The 15,611-nt window shown below is 58.7% G+C and overlaps 7 protein-coding genes across 7 annotated transcripts; 3 read left to right on the forward strand and 4 right to left on the reverse strand.

Annotated features, from left to right (window-relative positions):
- Positions 1-75: 75 nt before the first annotated feature.
- PHYSODRAFT_329049 (hypothetical protein) lies at positions 76-2,478 on the reverse strand (the record flags this gene model as incomplete). The annotated part of the gene is made up of 1 exon (XM_009525426.1): positions 76-2,478. The coding sequence occupies one exon, from the start codon at positions 2,476-2,478 to the stop codon at positions 76-78; it is 2,403 nt and encodes an 800-aa protein (XP_009523721.1).
- Positions 2,479-2,633: 155 nt separating this feature from the next.
- PHYSODRAFT_345591 (hypothetical protein) lies at positions 2,634-4,287 on the reverse strand (the record flags this gene model as incomplete). The annotated part of the gene is made up of 4 exons (XM_009525427.1): positions 4,143-4,287; positions 3,591-4,063; positions 3,307-3,524; positions 2,634-3,229 (listed from the first exon to the last, which is right to left on the reverse strand). Exons 1-4 carry the CDS (start codon positions 4,263-4,265, stop codon positions 2,634-2,636), a joined length of 1,410 nt encoding a protein of 469 aa, XP_009523722.1. The 5' UTR covers positions 4,266-4,287.
- A 127-nt stretch (positions 4,288-4,414) lies between these two features.
- PHYSODRAFT_491461 (hypothetical protein) lies at positions 4,415-6,985 on the reverse strand (the record flags this gene model as incomplete). Its single annotated transcript, XM_009525428.1, has 2 exons — positions 4,415-6,130; positions 6,212-6,985. The coding sequence occupies 2 exons, from the start codon at positions 6,983-6,985 to the stop codon at positions 4,415-4,417; spliced, it is 2,490 nt and encodes an 829-aa protein (XP_009523723.1).
- A 1,402-nt stretch (positions 6,986-8,387) lies between these two features.
- PHYSODRAFT_557267 (hypothetical protein) lies at positions 8,388-9,100 on the forward strand (the record flags this gene model as incomplete). Its single annotated transcript, XM_009525429.1, has 1 exon — positions 8,388-9,100. The coding sequence occupies exon 1, from the start codon at positions 8,681-8,683 to the stop codon at positions 9,098-9,100; it is 420 nt and encodes a 139-aa protein (XP_009523724.1). The 5' UTR covers positions 8,388-8,680.
- A 692-nt stretch (positions 9,101-9,792) lies between these two features.
- On the forward strand, positions 9,793-12,099 carry PHYSODRAFT_489267 (hypothetical protein; the record flags this gene model as incomplete). Its single annotated transcript, XM_009525430.1, has 1 exon — positions 9,793-12,099. The coding sequence occupies one exon, from the start codon at positions 9,793-9,795 to the stop codon at positions 12,097-12,099; it is 2,307 nt and encodes a 768-aa protein (XP_009523725.1).
- A 121-nt stretch (positions 12,100-12,220) lies between these two features.
- Positions 12,221-13,962, forward strand: PHYSODRAFT_491185 (hypothetical protein; the record flags this gene model as incomplete). The annotated part of the gene is made up of 3 exons (XM_009525431.1): positions 12,221-12,916; positions 12,979-13,443; positions 13,516-13,962. The coding sequence occupies 3 exons, from the start codon at positions 12,221-12,223 to the stop codon at positions 13,960-13,962; spliced, it is 1,608 nt and encodes a 535-aa protein (XP_009523726.1).
- Positions 13,963-14,103: 141 nt separating this feature from the next.
- On the reverse strand, positions 14,104-15,423 carry PHYSODRAFT_298930 (hypothetical protein; the record flags this gene model as incomplete). The annotated part of the gene is made up of 2 exons (XM_009525432.1): positions 14,104-14,945; positions 15,021-15,423. The coding sequence occupies 2 exons, from the start codon at positions 15,421-15,423 to the stop codon at positions 14,104-14,106; spliced, it is 1,245 nt and encodes a 414-aa protein (XP_009523727.1).
- Positions 15,424-15,611: the final 188 nt, after the last annotated feature.

A 15,611-nucleotide genomic window follows, 5' to 3' on the forward strand; every position in this document is an offset into this window, starting at 1 on the left:
ACAAATGAATACTCCATGTTTTGACGTCGATAGAGAACTTCGATGCATGGTACTGTGGCTGCTTTGCGATCCCTTTTAAGCGGAAGAAGCCGGCTCTGATGATTCAGCGTCAGAGTGTGAAAGATCTGCAAGCGCATTAAATTGTCGAGTATGCAACGCGACTTCAAGACCAAAATCTGTAGCAGCAAGACGCAGTTCGTCCTCCTCGGTGGCACTCCCACCCAGTGATAAACCTACCATGGAGATGCTACATACTACGTCGCGGGCAGCATAAGTACTGGCGAGTCCTCCGGCATACGCTTGAAGCAACGGAAATCGGCCCTTAGCCAGTGCCCAGGCCCGCGCGAACGGAGATTCTTTGTGGCACTGAGCCAACGCCCGCTTTAGCTCTGTATCACGGTTTGCTTCACGATGGAAGGCTTCATACTCCCTCTCGAGAGTGTCCAGTTCCTCTTCCGACAGTGAGAGGCGCAGTTGTCCTACGTGCCGCTTTACCAGCTCAGAGAACTCACGCCCGCTTAGCCGAGCCAAGTCTTGCGGCAGCACGGGGGGAAGTTCAAATTCTTCACTGGTAACATCCTCCCCCTCCGCTGGAGGTGTGGCGCTGAGATCAGACAGAGACTCCGCTAGGCTCAGCACACATGTAGCAATATTCTCCAGCACTTTGTCCAAAGCGGTGGAGCCCAAGCCCTCAGCCACGTTGCTAACAAAAATTCCCTGGTCACCCAGGAAGTCGTGCACGCTCGTCTTGAGAACCGAAAACTTGCCTTGGGGCGAGAAATATCGCTGCCCCTCACCTTCCGGTTGCTCTCCCTTCTGAATGTTGAAAGTGGCAAAGAGCTCCACGAGAATTTCCGAGATAATATCTGCCTGTCGTGCACGCGAAATCCGAGGCAACCGCAGCTCGTCGAAAGCGTCGTTGGCTCGGGTAGCGACCCAGTGTACTACGAAAAACGCCACCCACCAGCCATCATCAACAGTGGCTGCTGCAGTAGAAGAGCTTGAAAGTCCCGCCAAATGCTTTCGCAAGCGTACGCGCTTGTCGGTGATCCACTGCGTATCAAGGCCCATGCTTAGCCAGTCCACGTTCCCATTCAAATCCACACTTTCGTCGTTGCATTCTCCAATATTTTCCAGGTCGACGGCCACACTGGGCGGTTGGCCCATTTCTTGTAGAAGCTCGGGATTTTGACGAACATAAGCGATGACTGTACGCAGAACCGCGAGAAAGCTCCCTCCTAGCAATGACTCGTAGAAGGAGGAGAGTGCAAGAGAGACTTGGCGACAGGCTCCCCACGTAGTGTACAGCACGCGGTTTGAGATCGTCGGGGTTGAGTTCGATATTGAAGTCTTCAATAAAGACAGCACCTCCGCTGTGCGGTGTCTGGACGTCGACATCGACGGTAAGACAAAAGCAGCTCGATCATCCACCGCTGCTGGTGGTGGGGGTGGATCGTTCCTGCCTCCAGTGCCAGGATGTCCGTCGTGGGAGATTCCCAGCACTCTCGTCCGCCACAACGGGAAAACAGCGTCCAGCACGGTTTCAATTGTTTGAGCCAGCTCGAAAGCCGTACGCCGCTCAAGCTGCGGCAGTGCGATCACGTGGATATCCCTCAATTCACCTTGCGCATACACCACAACACGAACATCCAGGTACCCCGCTCCAGGCAGAGTCGGCGCCGCCGTCACCTCTCGCAGTACGAGACCGAAGCCCCACGTTCCTGCCAGTAGCTGACTGACAACCTGCAGACTCGCACTCACTGCCAACCGTGCCAGATCTCGCATCTCCCCCTCCTTCACACATGGAAACGACGTTGCCGCGCAATTCTCCCCAGTCGTTCGCTTCTCCAACGCAGCCAAATGCCGCGCTGCTTGCTGCACCGACAACCCTGTCGCCAGCGAGTCCACCGCCACATCCAGCTCCGCTCTACGGAACAGCGCAACGCGGTAGAACGCCCCCCTCTTTCCATTTACCGACTGCTCCACCACCTCACAGACCCGGAAACTCGGCGGTTGCCAGTGTCGACCGCCCCACGCAGCTGCCGGGGGCTGCACCAGGTCCACGATCCTCTTGGGGATCAGGAACCAGCAGTGTCTCTCCAGGGGCGAGTGCTTGGCGGCAGCAGCAGCTTCCGCGGAGCTGACGAACGTCTCCTGGTCCGTCTCGAGTCTGGTCACGTCGGTGGGGAAGAAGGCGCCCTTGTCCTCGTCCGAGCACTGCTTGTACCGCTCCCAGCGGCTCGGGTGCTGCAGCAGCACGTGCTGCAGGTACAGGTCCGTGCGGAAGTTGCAGCGGAAGTACTTGACGGTGCTCGGCGTCTTGCGCTTCTTGCCCGGCCGCTCCTCGCGCCCGAAGTGGCGGCAGAACAGACACACGACGCACGTGACGGCGCCCGTCACCTCGTCCCGCCCGACGACCCGCAGGCCGTAGCGCAGCGCATGCGACTCTCGGAAGACCTTCGTGGATGGCGGCGCCATACTTACGGATGGATGGACGGGCAGTCCCGTGTGTACGGGGAGCTACGTCCCGTAAATAAAGGGCAACGGTCTCCATGGCGTACGTCCATCGTTGCAGCTACTTATCGTTCATTACCACTAGCAAAATGGGGGGTCGAAATCGACATGGCTACACTTTAAAACGCGTCAGCGGCGGAGGGGGTGGTGGGTGAGCTGTTGTTGCTGGTCGATGCCGAGTCGAGCATCTCCTTGGTGCTTTGAGCGAGCGCCAGAGCGTCGACTGGAGAGGTCTTGAGGTACTCGCGCCATAAGGAGCCCGAGCGCTTGGTGAGCTGCGCCTCGGCGCAGGAGAAGTGGTTCATGATATTTTCCAGCGCCTTGGTCATCTCGGAGCGGAAGCGCTGCATCTCCTCGGCCATCAGCGCGCGCGTGATGAGCTCGCTGGTGTGGCGTGCTCGACGCTGCTGCTCCTCGACGCTCAACGATGGCGGCTCCACTGCGCTCATGAACCGCGACGCTGCTGAGGAAGCTGCCGACGTGAACGACGCCACGGAAAAGCCGGACGTCGGTGGAGACGCTGGGGATTCGGACGGCGGGGGAGAAGGCTTGCGCTCAGGTGAGGACTCGCCCGCAATCGCACGCTCGAGCTCAATGAGCATCTGCTTCATGCCGGTGGCTTGGTGCAGCATGTACTTGATGTTCTCCAGCAACAGCAGCTCGTAGATCGCAGGCTGGAAGCTCTCCACTTGACTCCAGCCGCAGATTGTAGACGCTGGCGAAGAATAACGAGAAGAAATCGTTGGCAAGTGCTCTCCATACTCGATGACTGCTACAGCACGTTGTACTTACTGGACTTGTCGAGCAGAGAGACAAGAGGTCCGTCATTCCGCGCTTCGAACGTGCCCGTGCCCGTCTCGGCCAGTTGCCACCCCGCAAAGATGGCATGCAGCGTGCTCACGTCCTTCGCCATAGCAGCGCTCTTATCGGCGAGACGCTTGGCACAAGCTGCCAGCTCCCCCAGCAGCCGCTCGCGCTGCTCAACATGCCGCTTGAACACCGAAATCTCACTGCAAAACCAAGCAGAGCATCAGACACTTGATCATGGGGCTACCTACACATGCACAAGGACGTACTTTTCCGGTGAACTGGCGATATGCTCGCACATAATACGCTGCAGCCAGCGCATGTGCCCCTCTCCGGCATTTTCCATCACCGCCGTCCCCTTGCGCATCGCCTCCCACGTCGCCTCGTCGCCTGGTTCCCCCAAGAAGCTCGCAACCGCCGCGTCCGAGCGCAGGTACGGCGACTGCATGATGTCGTTGAGGAAATGTTGCAGCGCGCGCATGCGACTCTGAAGGAAGGCGTCGTTCTTGAGCACTGCTGCCGTCGTTGTCTTCTCCGGCAGCGACGGCACCAAGAGTCCGACGTAGCGCGCATGGAGCACCACGCGCAGCCATTCGAAGTCCCTGAAGCGTCGGCGCACGCCCTCGTGGTGGGGCTCCTGCGTCACGAGGTATGTCGTGTGCTTCTGCAGGTAGGTGCCCCGCGCTTCGGGTGCGCTCACCTTCAGCACCACGCGCTCCTTCACAGCCTCAGCACACCAGCGCTAGTAGCAGCAAGAGAGCAACGTCAGACCAAGTGTACCAGAGGATATCATCAACATTGAGGATATCACAGTATAGTACCTGATGCTCTTCGAGGTCGAACTCACTGGCGTTGGCGCCGCACTGGCGCACCGAGCGCATCGACGCCTCGAGCGCCGCAGCGACCAGGCTCTCCTTGCCTTGCGCTGCGTTGAAGAACTGCATTGCGTCAGCGCTCGTTGATGTGCACTTGGAACCTCCGGTCGAGAAATGAATGGCGACCTCGACTTTGGATCGAAGAGGCGTCATCAAGATTCAAAGATCGCGCTTTGATACGCATCAACTTCAACTTGATACCCCACGACCCACGACTTCTAGGCGCCGGTATTGGTACCTTCGCTGGTTTTCTGCAGTGCGTACATGAGTCTGCTTCGGTTCTCGCTCAGCTCTCGGTCGTAGATCTCCTCCTGCAGCTTTGTCAGCGACGGGAGCTGCTGGGCGTGCAAGGCGCTCTCCAGCTCAAAGTCGGCGAGCAGCAGGCGCGCCTCCTCCAGGTCCTTCGGTCGCACCACGAGGTCCCGAGCCCTCTGGTCGCTAAATGCGACGGTGTCCAGCGGCCGCGCAGTCGCCAGCCCACCGGCGAAGGCCTCGAGGCTGCTGAAGCGGCTGTCCACGAGGCTCCACGCGACATCGAAGGACGTGTCTTGTGTGCACTGCCCGAGCGCGTACCGGATGCCTTCATCCTCTGCGTAGCTGCGACGTAGGAGCTCGTGCACTTCGCGGATAGCGATGATATCGGCATCTGTCAGAGTCCCCCGTGCTGTTACGTCATGGGCGTGGAGTAACTCCACAAACTCGACAGGACTGAGGTGTGCCAGCTCATGCGGCAGCACTGGAGGCAGCACATCCGTCACGGCAACCGTGTGGTTAACGCTAGTGCCATGGGTATTCACACAAGCGGCGTCCTGCTTCTTCAGGCTGACGCTGAACTCGACTAGTGACGCAACCATATCCACAGCGCCCGCAGCCAAATCTGCGGCGATCGAGTTCAGCGTAGCGTAGTCCCCATGTTTCATCAACTCACGCGCAATCTGGCTCGAGTCCATGACAAATTCCAGTATCGTGCTCCTGCTCATGGCTATTCGGCCGTCACTCGACACGCAGTCGGTTGAGTGGCTTTGGGTCGGCCGGTGCTCTTTTCCGACGAACTGAGCATGGAAACCGGTGATGCACTCTTCAGCCAAGCTTGCTATGACCGCTGCTTGCTGCGAGATGGCCACGTGGCGCGTCTCCAACACCTCGAACACGGCATTCGCACGAGCGGTGACCCAATGCACCAGCTCCAGCATCACCCACCACGACGTTGACGGCGCAGACATCGCCACAGTGACGACATCCTGGAAATGCGATCGAAGCATGTTGTTGTGAACCAGCAGCATATCGACCTCCTTCCCAAACACTATTGGCGACTTAGTCGACCCATACATGCTGCTGCGCAGCAGCTCTCGATAATCGGGATACCTCTCCATCTCTGACGCGACGCTCGGCTCGTTGCGAGCGTACTCGCTCAGCGCCTTTAACGTCTGGAGGAAACTTCCGCTGTTGAGTGAAGCGTAGAAGGTCTGCAGCATGTGCTGCAACGCGCCGCTGCTGTTGTTGGTGCGGTACAGCACAGACCCACTGCAGGCGGTCTGGAAGTGCTGGGTGAGCTCAATGATCCGCGCTGGAATCGGCACGTCTCCATCGACCGTAACCCCAAGCAGCTTCCTCCTCCACCCAGGCAGAAGCGCTGTCAGCACGCGGTCCAGCGTCTGAAACATCATCATATCGCACTTGCCCACATACCTTGGGATCGCTAGCAAGTGGGCGTTCCACATGCCGCCGACGCGACTGTACAGCTTCGCACGCACATCCAGGTACGAGAGCTTCGGGTGCCGATCAACTGTGCGCAGCTCCAGTGAGAACGCCCACGCCTCCTCCAACAGCCCTGCAATGACGCTCATGCTCGCAGCGATGCCCAGCCTCACGAACTCTGCAGTCTGCTGCTCATTGTACTCCGGACTCACGTCGTCCTCGACTCGGAAGCGTTTCTTCGCGCGCTCCTCCGCCCGCTCGGCCGCCATCGCCACCCCTCGCTTCGAGGTCACCTCCGCCTTCTTCGTGTTCTCCACCAGGTCCCCCAGCAGCATCGGCGCGTGACGCCGGAAAACCTGCACGGACTTGGCGATCTGCGGCGCCGAGAGTCCGTCCGCCGCCATCTCCATCAACAGGTCCATCTGCGCCTTGGCGAACACCACGACGCGGTACACGGGCGGGTCCTTCTGCACCACGTAGCAGCTCTGGAACGTGTCGGGCGGCGGGGACCAGCCCGGGCAGCTCGACGGCAGCTCTCCGTCGTAGTCGTGGTGCGTCATGTACTGGAACATGAGGCGGTCTCTGGTCTTGACCGTGGACTCGACGGGGCCGAAGCCCACGGCCAGCACCGCCACGATCTCCACTATGGAGGCCTTGAGGTCGAAGCATCGGCCTCGTTCCTCCGCCTTGGGCAGCGTCTGCTTTGGAGCTTCCGGGTGCTTGTTATGACCGGCATCAGCTGCACCACGGACGATATCGACTGTAGCCACCACTTCGTCATTATGACCACCCAGAGGGAAGAACCGCCGCTTCTCCTGCTCGCTGCAGGCCTTGTACCGCTTCCACTGCGTCGGGTGCTGCAGCTGGTGGTGCTGCGTGTACTGGTCCGGCCGGAACGAATCCCGGAAGTACTTGACGGTGCTGGCGCTCTTGCGCTTCTTGTCGGCGCGCTGCTCGCGCCCAAAGTGCTTGCAGAAGAGGCACACGGCCTCCACGACGTCTCCGCTCGCCTCGTCCCGCGCTGTGGCCGCCACGCCGAAGCGCGCCGCATGCCCGGGCAGGTACTTTAGCGTCCTGCTGCGCGTGCCCATTTCTCCACAAAAAGGGAGCCATTTACTGCTAATTGTGCTCAAAACGGGCAAAACGACTCATTTTACTGCTAATTGGGCGCAAAAAAGTTGGTACGCTCTACCCATTCCAGCTCCCAGTGCCTAACACTACACGAGACGAAGCACGCCCCCGCGAGCATGAACCGGCTGCTGCAGCACTTCGTGGCGGACTCGACCGGCGCCCAGGGCCCGCCAGCGTCGCGGCCGCCCATCCCCGCGCCTCCGCAGTCCTCGGGCAGCTCCTACCACGGCGGCAACCGCGGCTCGTACCAGCGCGCGGCGCCCGGCGGGCCGTTCTACTACCAGCCGCCCCCGACGCAGGCTCAGACGCAGCCGCAGCAGTGGCCGCAGGGCGCGGCCTCGGGCTTGGAGGAGATCCCGCTCACCTCGCAGTCCTCGGGCGGCGTGTACGAGACCGTGGACCTGAACGCCGACAGCAGCCAGCAGCACCGGCCGCCGCAGCTCCAGCAGCATCCGCACCACCACCACCAGCAGCAGCGGCTGTTCACGCCTCTGCCCGCGGGCTACAGGCCGCCGTCGGCGCCCAACAGCCAGGGCCGCTCGCTGTACAAGGCCGCCACGCCGCCGGGCAGTCGGGAGGGCAACCGATCCGCCCCATTCTACCAGCAGAAGGCCGCAGGCAGCGCCTCGGACCTGTTTGCGGCCGGGCCGCCGCCCGCGCGCGAGCTGTTCGGAGGCCCGCCGTCCTCCGGCGGCGGCAGCGCAGGCAGCAACCCGTACAGACGCAGCAGCTCCCAGTCTGCGACCAGCCCCTTCGCGGCGAATGGCAATGGAAACGGAGCGATGTTTGGGGGCAATAGCAACACGTCGCCCCCGAAGGACCCTTTTGCAGTGCAGGCGAATGGAGGAACCATGTTTGCGCACAACGCGCGACCGAAGAAGGACCCATTTGCGGCCTCGCCGTCGCAGAATGGGAGCATGTTTGGAGCTCCAAGTCCGCAGAACGACCCGTTCGCTGCGCCGCGCTCGGATGAGAACAGGAACGCCTTCAACAGCCCGGCGCCAGGCGCAAGCGCGCACGATCCGTTTGCCGCGCAGCCTCCGAAGAATGCAGAACCGCAGCCGCCGCAGCAGCAGTATCACCATCAGCAACAGCAACAGCAGCGACAGCCTGCGACTTCGGAAATGGCGGCAAACCCGTTCGCCTCTGCTTCGTCCAACGCTTCTGCGGACCCATTTGCGTCTACCCCGTCACATTCGAGCAGCAGCCCGTTTGAATCTCCGGCCCCGTCGAATGACGGTGGACACCAGAGTGTGGCGAGTGCTGACAGCCTGTTTTCGTCGCCCGCGCCGGCATACAACGGGGACTGGACGCAACCTGCACAGCCTACGCAGCCGACACAGCCGACACAGTATGCTCAGCAGACTTCTAGTCCAGCTCAAGCGCAGGAGCTTTTCGCCAGCGAGGCACCGAGTGCTAGCAGCTTGTTCGGAGGCAGTGCTTCGTCACCGTTCCAGGTTACCTCTTCTCCTCCTCCTCCTCCGCCGCCGCCGCAACAGCCTCAGGCTAACGCCTCGCCTTCGCCGGCCAAGCCTCAGACCAGCGTCCCGCCCTCGCCAGTGAAGCCTCCGGTCGGCGTGCCGCCCTCTCCTGCTAAATCTCCTGTGAATGTCCCGCCTTCGCCATTGAAGCCCCCAGTTCCGCCGCCTTCGCCGATGGTTAACGCCTCCTCGCCACCGATGAGACCACAGGTTACCGTCCCCGAGTCGCCAGTAATGAGACCCGAGGACCATCTCACACCCGCGTTCGGTTCCATGAAGCTCACAACGCCGGCCAAATCCCCCTTCAAGTCTGGACTCGACGTGAGGCACATGAAATTCCCTGCCGGCAAGCGCGACGACGACGCCATGTCCAACGCCCCGAGTATTGCTCCGAGCCGGATGTCGATGCTCTCGACTCTGGACGACTCGCTCAAACTGTCCGACATGTACAAGCAAATGACTGCGCGGCTGGAGGGCGAGAAGCACGACTTGCTCAAGGTGGTGGCCAGCCAGGCTCAGGAGATAGCTCAGATGAAGAAGCACATCAAATCCTTAGAGCTGCAGCTGAAGAAATACCGGCCCCAAGACGCATAGTTGAAGGCTACAAAAGGTGAATAAAAGACGATCGATCGATGGCCAGCGGACGCAACATCGTCGGTCGGTCGGTACCAGGGAAGAGAAGTGAACTTTTGTGTAGAGAATGGATATGGTTTTGACCGAGACTCACGTGCCTTTGTGTTTTGTAGCGATTAACCTTCACTTCCCCGTGTCTAGCCACTGACCGACCGCAGGAGCAGCGATCACCAAAGCCGGTCGGTTTTCGCGCGCCATCTTTTCGTAACCGTGGCTGAAATTGCAGGAATAACTTGCTGCAAGCCGCGAACTCAAGTTGTGTCGGGCTCTGTCTCGGTCGTGCCCTGCAGTCAGTCAGTCAGTCCCATGATCTAAGCGCGTTAGTGGGAAGGATTCGACGCCGCTATTTCCGTGCCCGCCGCATTTTCGCGCTTTTGCATTTCCTCCGACCGACGTGAACAGGACAGCGCAGGCCGGAGAGCGGCCGTCCAGCTTGAAGGCACGGCATGACTCACTACTATCGTCACGAAAACCAGCATGAACCCGCGCCGCGTGCTCGGTCTCCCAAGAGGAATCCATTCCAGACACCACCATCACACACTTCACGCGACCTCCCTGGGAACCCGGCGACAGACTATTCGCCGAGTAAATTGCGCGCCCACCTCGATCGGAAGCAGAATTCGAACCATGACAGTGACCAGAGCCTCTTGGAGATGTTGAGCTCGACGGTAGCGTGCTTGAAGCAGAAGAACATGGATCTGGAGGCGCTGGGCTGCCTCGAGCAGAGTTTATGGCTCAAGCGGCGCATGTTCGGCGTGGATAATTCCGTTGTGCACAAGGCACTGAACGAGGTCATGCTGAGCTACAATTCCGTGGCCATGCAGTATCTCTCACAGGGGCAATTCGACCAGTGTTTAGCCATGTTACGCAAGGCGGAGGCCATCACGGCCCCTGGTAACTTCAAGAGATGCCAGGCTCTACAGATTCTTACGTTCAATAACATCGGCTGCTGCTATCGGAAGCTCGGCAAGCTCAAGTCTGCGCTAAAGTATCTGAAGGAGGCCGCACAGATCGGATCGGGCTCCGCGCACGTGAAGAACCTATCGATCACGCATCTTAACCTGTGCGCTATCCAGTCTCAGCTTGGCCGTCATGATCTGGCGTTAGAGCACGCCCAAGCTGCTATTTTCCATACGCAAGAGGAGCTCGTAAGTCTCGAAGATGGGGCTATGAATGAGCGGGATGAAGACGGCAAATGTGACGGGGACGAGAGGGACCAGACCGCATTGGTTGATGCGTTGGACCCAAAGACCCGCGAGGAGAAGATTATCTCGCTTGCTGTGGCGTACCACAACCTGGCGGTGGAACTCGAATTCAACGGACGCGGGGAGGCGAGCTTGCAATGGTACAAGAAGGCGCTGCAGCTGGTGTGGAAGTACCGGGAGACGAACGAGGCGCTGTGCGAGTCCTTCAAGAAGATTTTTCTCGACGCCAAGAAGAAGCAGCAAACGGCGAACGTCCGGCAGAATGGCGTCCCTGCGCCTGCCTGCACAGCTAACAGCTCCGCTAATGGACGCCGGCCGATCACTCGTCCGAGGTCTGCCCATGCCTCATCTCGATGTGCAAGCGACGCTGACAGAGGGGACGTATCCTACAGCTCCACAGTCGCCTCCCACTGCTACAAAGCTACCAAGCCGTCGACAGCAGGACTGCGTTACGGATCCCCACGTAATACAGCAGCAGCAGCTCGAGGCGTAAGGCCTCAGCGCCCAGCTTCCGCAACGACTCGGCAGCGACCAATGTCAGCTAAACCGTCAACACGTCCGAACTACCGCAATTCATCGCACGGCTCCCGCGATTCCGCCGAGGACGCGTTTGAATCGCACTGGAAGAAGCTCGAGAAGGAGCACGCTCTGAATGACTTCCACTCGCCCCCAATGGCACCATCAAAGTCGGAACGAAGAGCTCACCGCCCTCAAAGTGCAGGAAGCGCCACTGCTGCAGCTCGACGACGAAACCCGGTGTCAGTGGACACTCAGAGGCGGCAAAAGCTGCAGGGACAGCTGTACTTCGCTGCGAAAGACGAGGATTTCATTGGGAATGACGAAGACTACGGCGTTATACTTGACGACGGTGATTGCGACGATGGATTCGATGACTATCCTGGAACTGCGCCTTCAGACTGCAGCAACAACCAACACGAGAGGGAACCGCGCAGTCGGACTGCTACTAGCGTACAAAACGGGCGGCAGTCTAATGCAAGGAATCAACGCTCGTCTAGGCATCGCAGAGCACTGGATGATAGTCGCTCACAGGCTTCACTCGACCCGAGTGAAGGAGCTTCTGACAGTGAATCAGTAGCTTCTTCGAGTCGCGGACCCGAAGAGAATTCACCAGGTGCGTCTCAAACAGGTTACAGTGGAGACGACGACACGGAGCCAGACCTGCCAGCCAAGCGCGTCGGCCACATGGAATATCTGCGGCGCATGAAGAAGCTGGCCGAAAGCATTAAGGACGATCTGAATGGAGCAGGGAATCGGTCACCAACAGTGAAGCCGGTAGACCTAGCAGCAAACCACGCAAGGAGTCCAAGGAATAGTGAATGTGGATCAAGGGTGTCAACGCCTCGAAGCGCTACTTCGAAACTCCGCGACCGAATTGAGCAAGCAAGACGTGATTCGTGGGATACTTTAAATGAAGGTGACGCGTGTAGTGACAAATCTGACCAAGTGCAGCCCGCAGCACTTGCGTCGGAGCACCAGAACAACAGCGTAGTGGGTGGTGATGATGGAATCGAACTTACGGAAGATGCCAATGTCTTTGAATCTGACATTGCGGCGCGTGATGCAGAGCTACAATTGTTCCACGTAGCTGCTGGCAGCCGGCTGCAGGCTTTCTTCCGTGGTCAGCGCTGCCGAGCGGAGGTGAATCAGTTGAAACGGGCAAGCCTGCGTTCCTTTCTTACATTGTTGTTTCTGCGGTATGGCTCACTGTATTCTTATGCCTTAGGTCAAACTTGAAAATGACTCAGCGACTTTGATTCAAACTCAAGCACGGCAGTACCTCGAGTTGTTAAAGGAGGAGAGGAGGCTGCATGAAGAAAGATTGCAACTCGAGCTCCAGAAAGAAGAAGTGGAGGACATGGCAGCTTGCTTGATCCAGCGATTGTGTCGCCGAGTTCTCAGTCGGAAAACTGCCAGTGCGGCCAAAAGCAATGACGATGAGGATGGGAACGAAGACGATAAGCCGTCCCCAGTTCCGCAACGTCGGCCGTTCTCCATTGCTGATGTTGTGCTTGGATCTGCTGTCACCAAGTCGGTTGGGTCGCTGCTGAACCAAGACGAGAGGCCGGAGCCACCCCGCCTGAACTCCGCAGCCACAGTACCCCGCATGACCCTAAGCCATCCTCAAGAACCACATGAACACCACCGAAGCTCCACAGTTCCTTCGATCCCTATCAACGATCCTAATGAAGTAGCGATGCCAGCCGAGGCACAGACTAAGACAAGTTCACGCAGTGACGTGTATGAAGACGATGAAGAGTGGAAAGCACCACAATCGCGATCGACAAGCTCCACCCCACGGACTGCTCGCAGCACTAAGGAAGACGTGCATGCACCTCCAGCCCATTCGACTGCCTCAACTCCACGCACCAGCCGTAGTGTAACAACAGATGCAGACACCACCCGACAAAATGCCGCTGCAGTGCGGATTCAAGCGGTGAGCAAGGGCTTTTGCGTTCGGCAGCGCATTGCAGAGGGCAATGCTGGAGACATGAGCAGAGCTTACATTGAGCGAAAACACTTGACCGTTGCCTTCGACCGTGCAGTAAGTAGAGTGACGAGTTCTGCTCCTAGTGTCTCGTATTGACTGCTAACTTTTGCATGGTGCTTGTGTAGCTGGAGCTTGAGCAAGAGTTTCTAGAGGAGCTCAGCGCAGTCAAGATCCAGGCGCTGGTGCGCGGCCACCAAAGCCGGTTACTCACCGAATGCATGAAGGCAGGTGTCTACACAGCGGCGAGTACGATTCAAAGGTCCTTCCGACAACATCGATACAACACCCAGCGCGCGGTCGACGAAGGCGTGCGCAGCATAGCTGCTCGTGCAATTCAACAGGTTTATCGAGAGTACGAGACACGACGGGTAGCTATTCACCAAGCTGCAGTGCACCAGGAGCTCCTGAGCGTCCAACAGATTGCCGCCAGCACGATCCAACACTTCTGGAGACAGTACTTCAGTACCCGCGATCACTGCCTTGAAGAGATTGAGGCTGCTACGTGCATTCAAGCTCTCGGACGTGGCCATCTCACTCGGAAATCCCTGAAGTCTCTGCATGGATCATCGTCAAGTGGGCTCTCAAAACATGTAAGTCACTCTTAAAACAGTCTGAGGACACGGCATCAGGGGGCTAACCATTTGAACGCTTGTGTACTACAGTCATCAGCATTCTCCATGTCGTCTTCCGCTGAGAAACTGCCCGAAGAGGAGGAACCTGGCAGTGGACGCAAGGAACAAACGCTTAGTGTCAACTACAGCTTCCTGCCAGTCAGCATCCGCGAGCTGTACATGTCGTCAAGGGGAATTGAGCTTTTAAGTGCTAACAGTGAGCTGCACGCAGAAGAGATCGCTGAGCTGGGACTTACGTTCGCCGACTTTTTGCGCGAGCTGGAGACCTGTACAGATCTTGTTGTCGGCTCTTCAGCTCTGGATGCCATGCGAATTGTGGTGGAGACGTCCCCAGAGTCCACCAAGACTCTAGCGAATGTAGTCAAAGTAGCACAAACTCTCGATCGGCGGTTGCAGAAGGGTTTCTGGAACGAAGCTATTGAGGCTTCCAGCATCGCTTTGCTCCAGGCCTTCCGTGACGTATTAGACGTTCAGTAAATAATAATAAGTGGACAGAGCATGGCAACGCATAGCGCGCAACGATCTTCATTCTCCATCTAACTCATCACCTCACTGCTATGCTGTCGAGGGACCTCGTGATGTCCTCGACTCGCCGCATCAATTCCAAGAACGAACGATCTAAAGAGACTTGAGCTGTCCCATGAGGTCCTCCAGGCTAACGTCCGCGTCCGATACTGACGCCGAGTTGTCCTCCTCCGCAGCAGCGGCCGGAGCCGTAGAAGGCTGGTCGTACGCAAACGAGAGTCCCGAGGCCAGCTTCGAGGTCTCAGCGGCGGCAGGAGCTTCCGTAACACCCAAGCCAACAGCTTCGTCGTCACCGCCGAGCTCAATCCCCCACTCGTTGTCTTCGTGCTCCACGACCAGGTTCTCCTTTCCGCCGTAGCCAAGTGCCTTCCAGACCATCGGCGTCCAGCCAGCGTGCTCAGGCACAGCCTGCTGCTTGCGGCACTGCACGTTTGAGCACTCCGGGTTCGGACGCATCACGTCCGACGGGAAGAAATCATTCATGGCGCTGTAGCCCAGGTAGTACGACACCTGGCCGAAGCCCAGCAGGTACTTGAGCACATTCTGCACCAGCATGGCAGCGACTAGCCCCATGGTCGTGGGCAGCGAGGCCGCGCACACGCCCTCGCGCTTGAGCGTGGACTCGTCAATGCCGCTGGCTACGATCAGTGGAGGTAGGCACTCGAAGCACGCCGTGCGTCCGGGCAGCAGGAACTGGATGTGGCCCGAGACGGCGTCCTCCGACACGCCCGACTCCAACCACTCCTGGTTGAGCTCGTTGCACGCCTGGTTGAGCGCCGTGCGCGCCGCGTAGTTGTCCACGCAGCTCAGCACCAAGTCGATCTTGCTCTTGCCGTCCACGCCACCGTGCTGCATCCGGTCCAGCAGCTGCTCGAAGTTGGCCGTCGTCGTGATGTCCATCGTGTACTCCTCGAAGATCACGTCCGGGTTGATACCTAGGCACCAAATACACATGAGTAAATCCCTTCCTGCCTATAATTGCGGGCCCAATTGAAGCTGAGCCCACTCACTGTGCAGCGTCTGCTTGGCCGCTGCCGTCTTGGTCATGCCCGCCTGCTCCGGGCGGAAGAAGAGGCGGTTCATGTTGGCGATCTCCACCGTGTCGTAGTCGTACATGATGAGCTTGCCGATGCCGCAGCGCGTGAGCATCTCGGCCGCCACGGAGCCGATGCCGCCCAGGCCCACGATGAGCACCGAGAAGTCGCGGATCTTCTCGTAGTTGTCCACGATGCCCATACGCTTGAGCGCCATGAGGCGGCTGTACGGGTTGCTGTCCACCACCTCGGCGCTCATCTGCTTGGCGCGCGCGCCGCCGGCCTCGCGCTCCAGCCGCGCCTGCACCGCCGCCTTCTGCTGCATCAGGTCGGCGATCTGCCGGTCCAGCGCGCGCAGCTCCGCCTCCGTCGACGGCATCGTTGGACTCCAGAAATGTGCCACGCAAGACTTGTTAAAAATAATTTCAATATATATTTAAATTATATTTATTGCACCTTCTCTAGTTTTGATAAAAAAACTGGTAAAAGAGAATGACATTTTTTTTACCCAAAAGTTCTTAAAACTCAGGGTCTTAAAGTGGTATGGATGAATATAGTGGTCTTTCC

This window comes from Phytophthora sojae (genome assembly GCF_000149755.1).
Source record: "Phytophthora sojae unplaced genomic scaffold PHYSOscaffold_3, whole genome shotgun sequence".
In the NCBI taxonomy this organism is placed as follows: domain Eukaryota; phylum Oomycota; class Peronosporomycetes; order Peronosporales; family Peronosporaceae; genus Phytophthora; species Phytophthora sojae.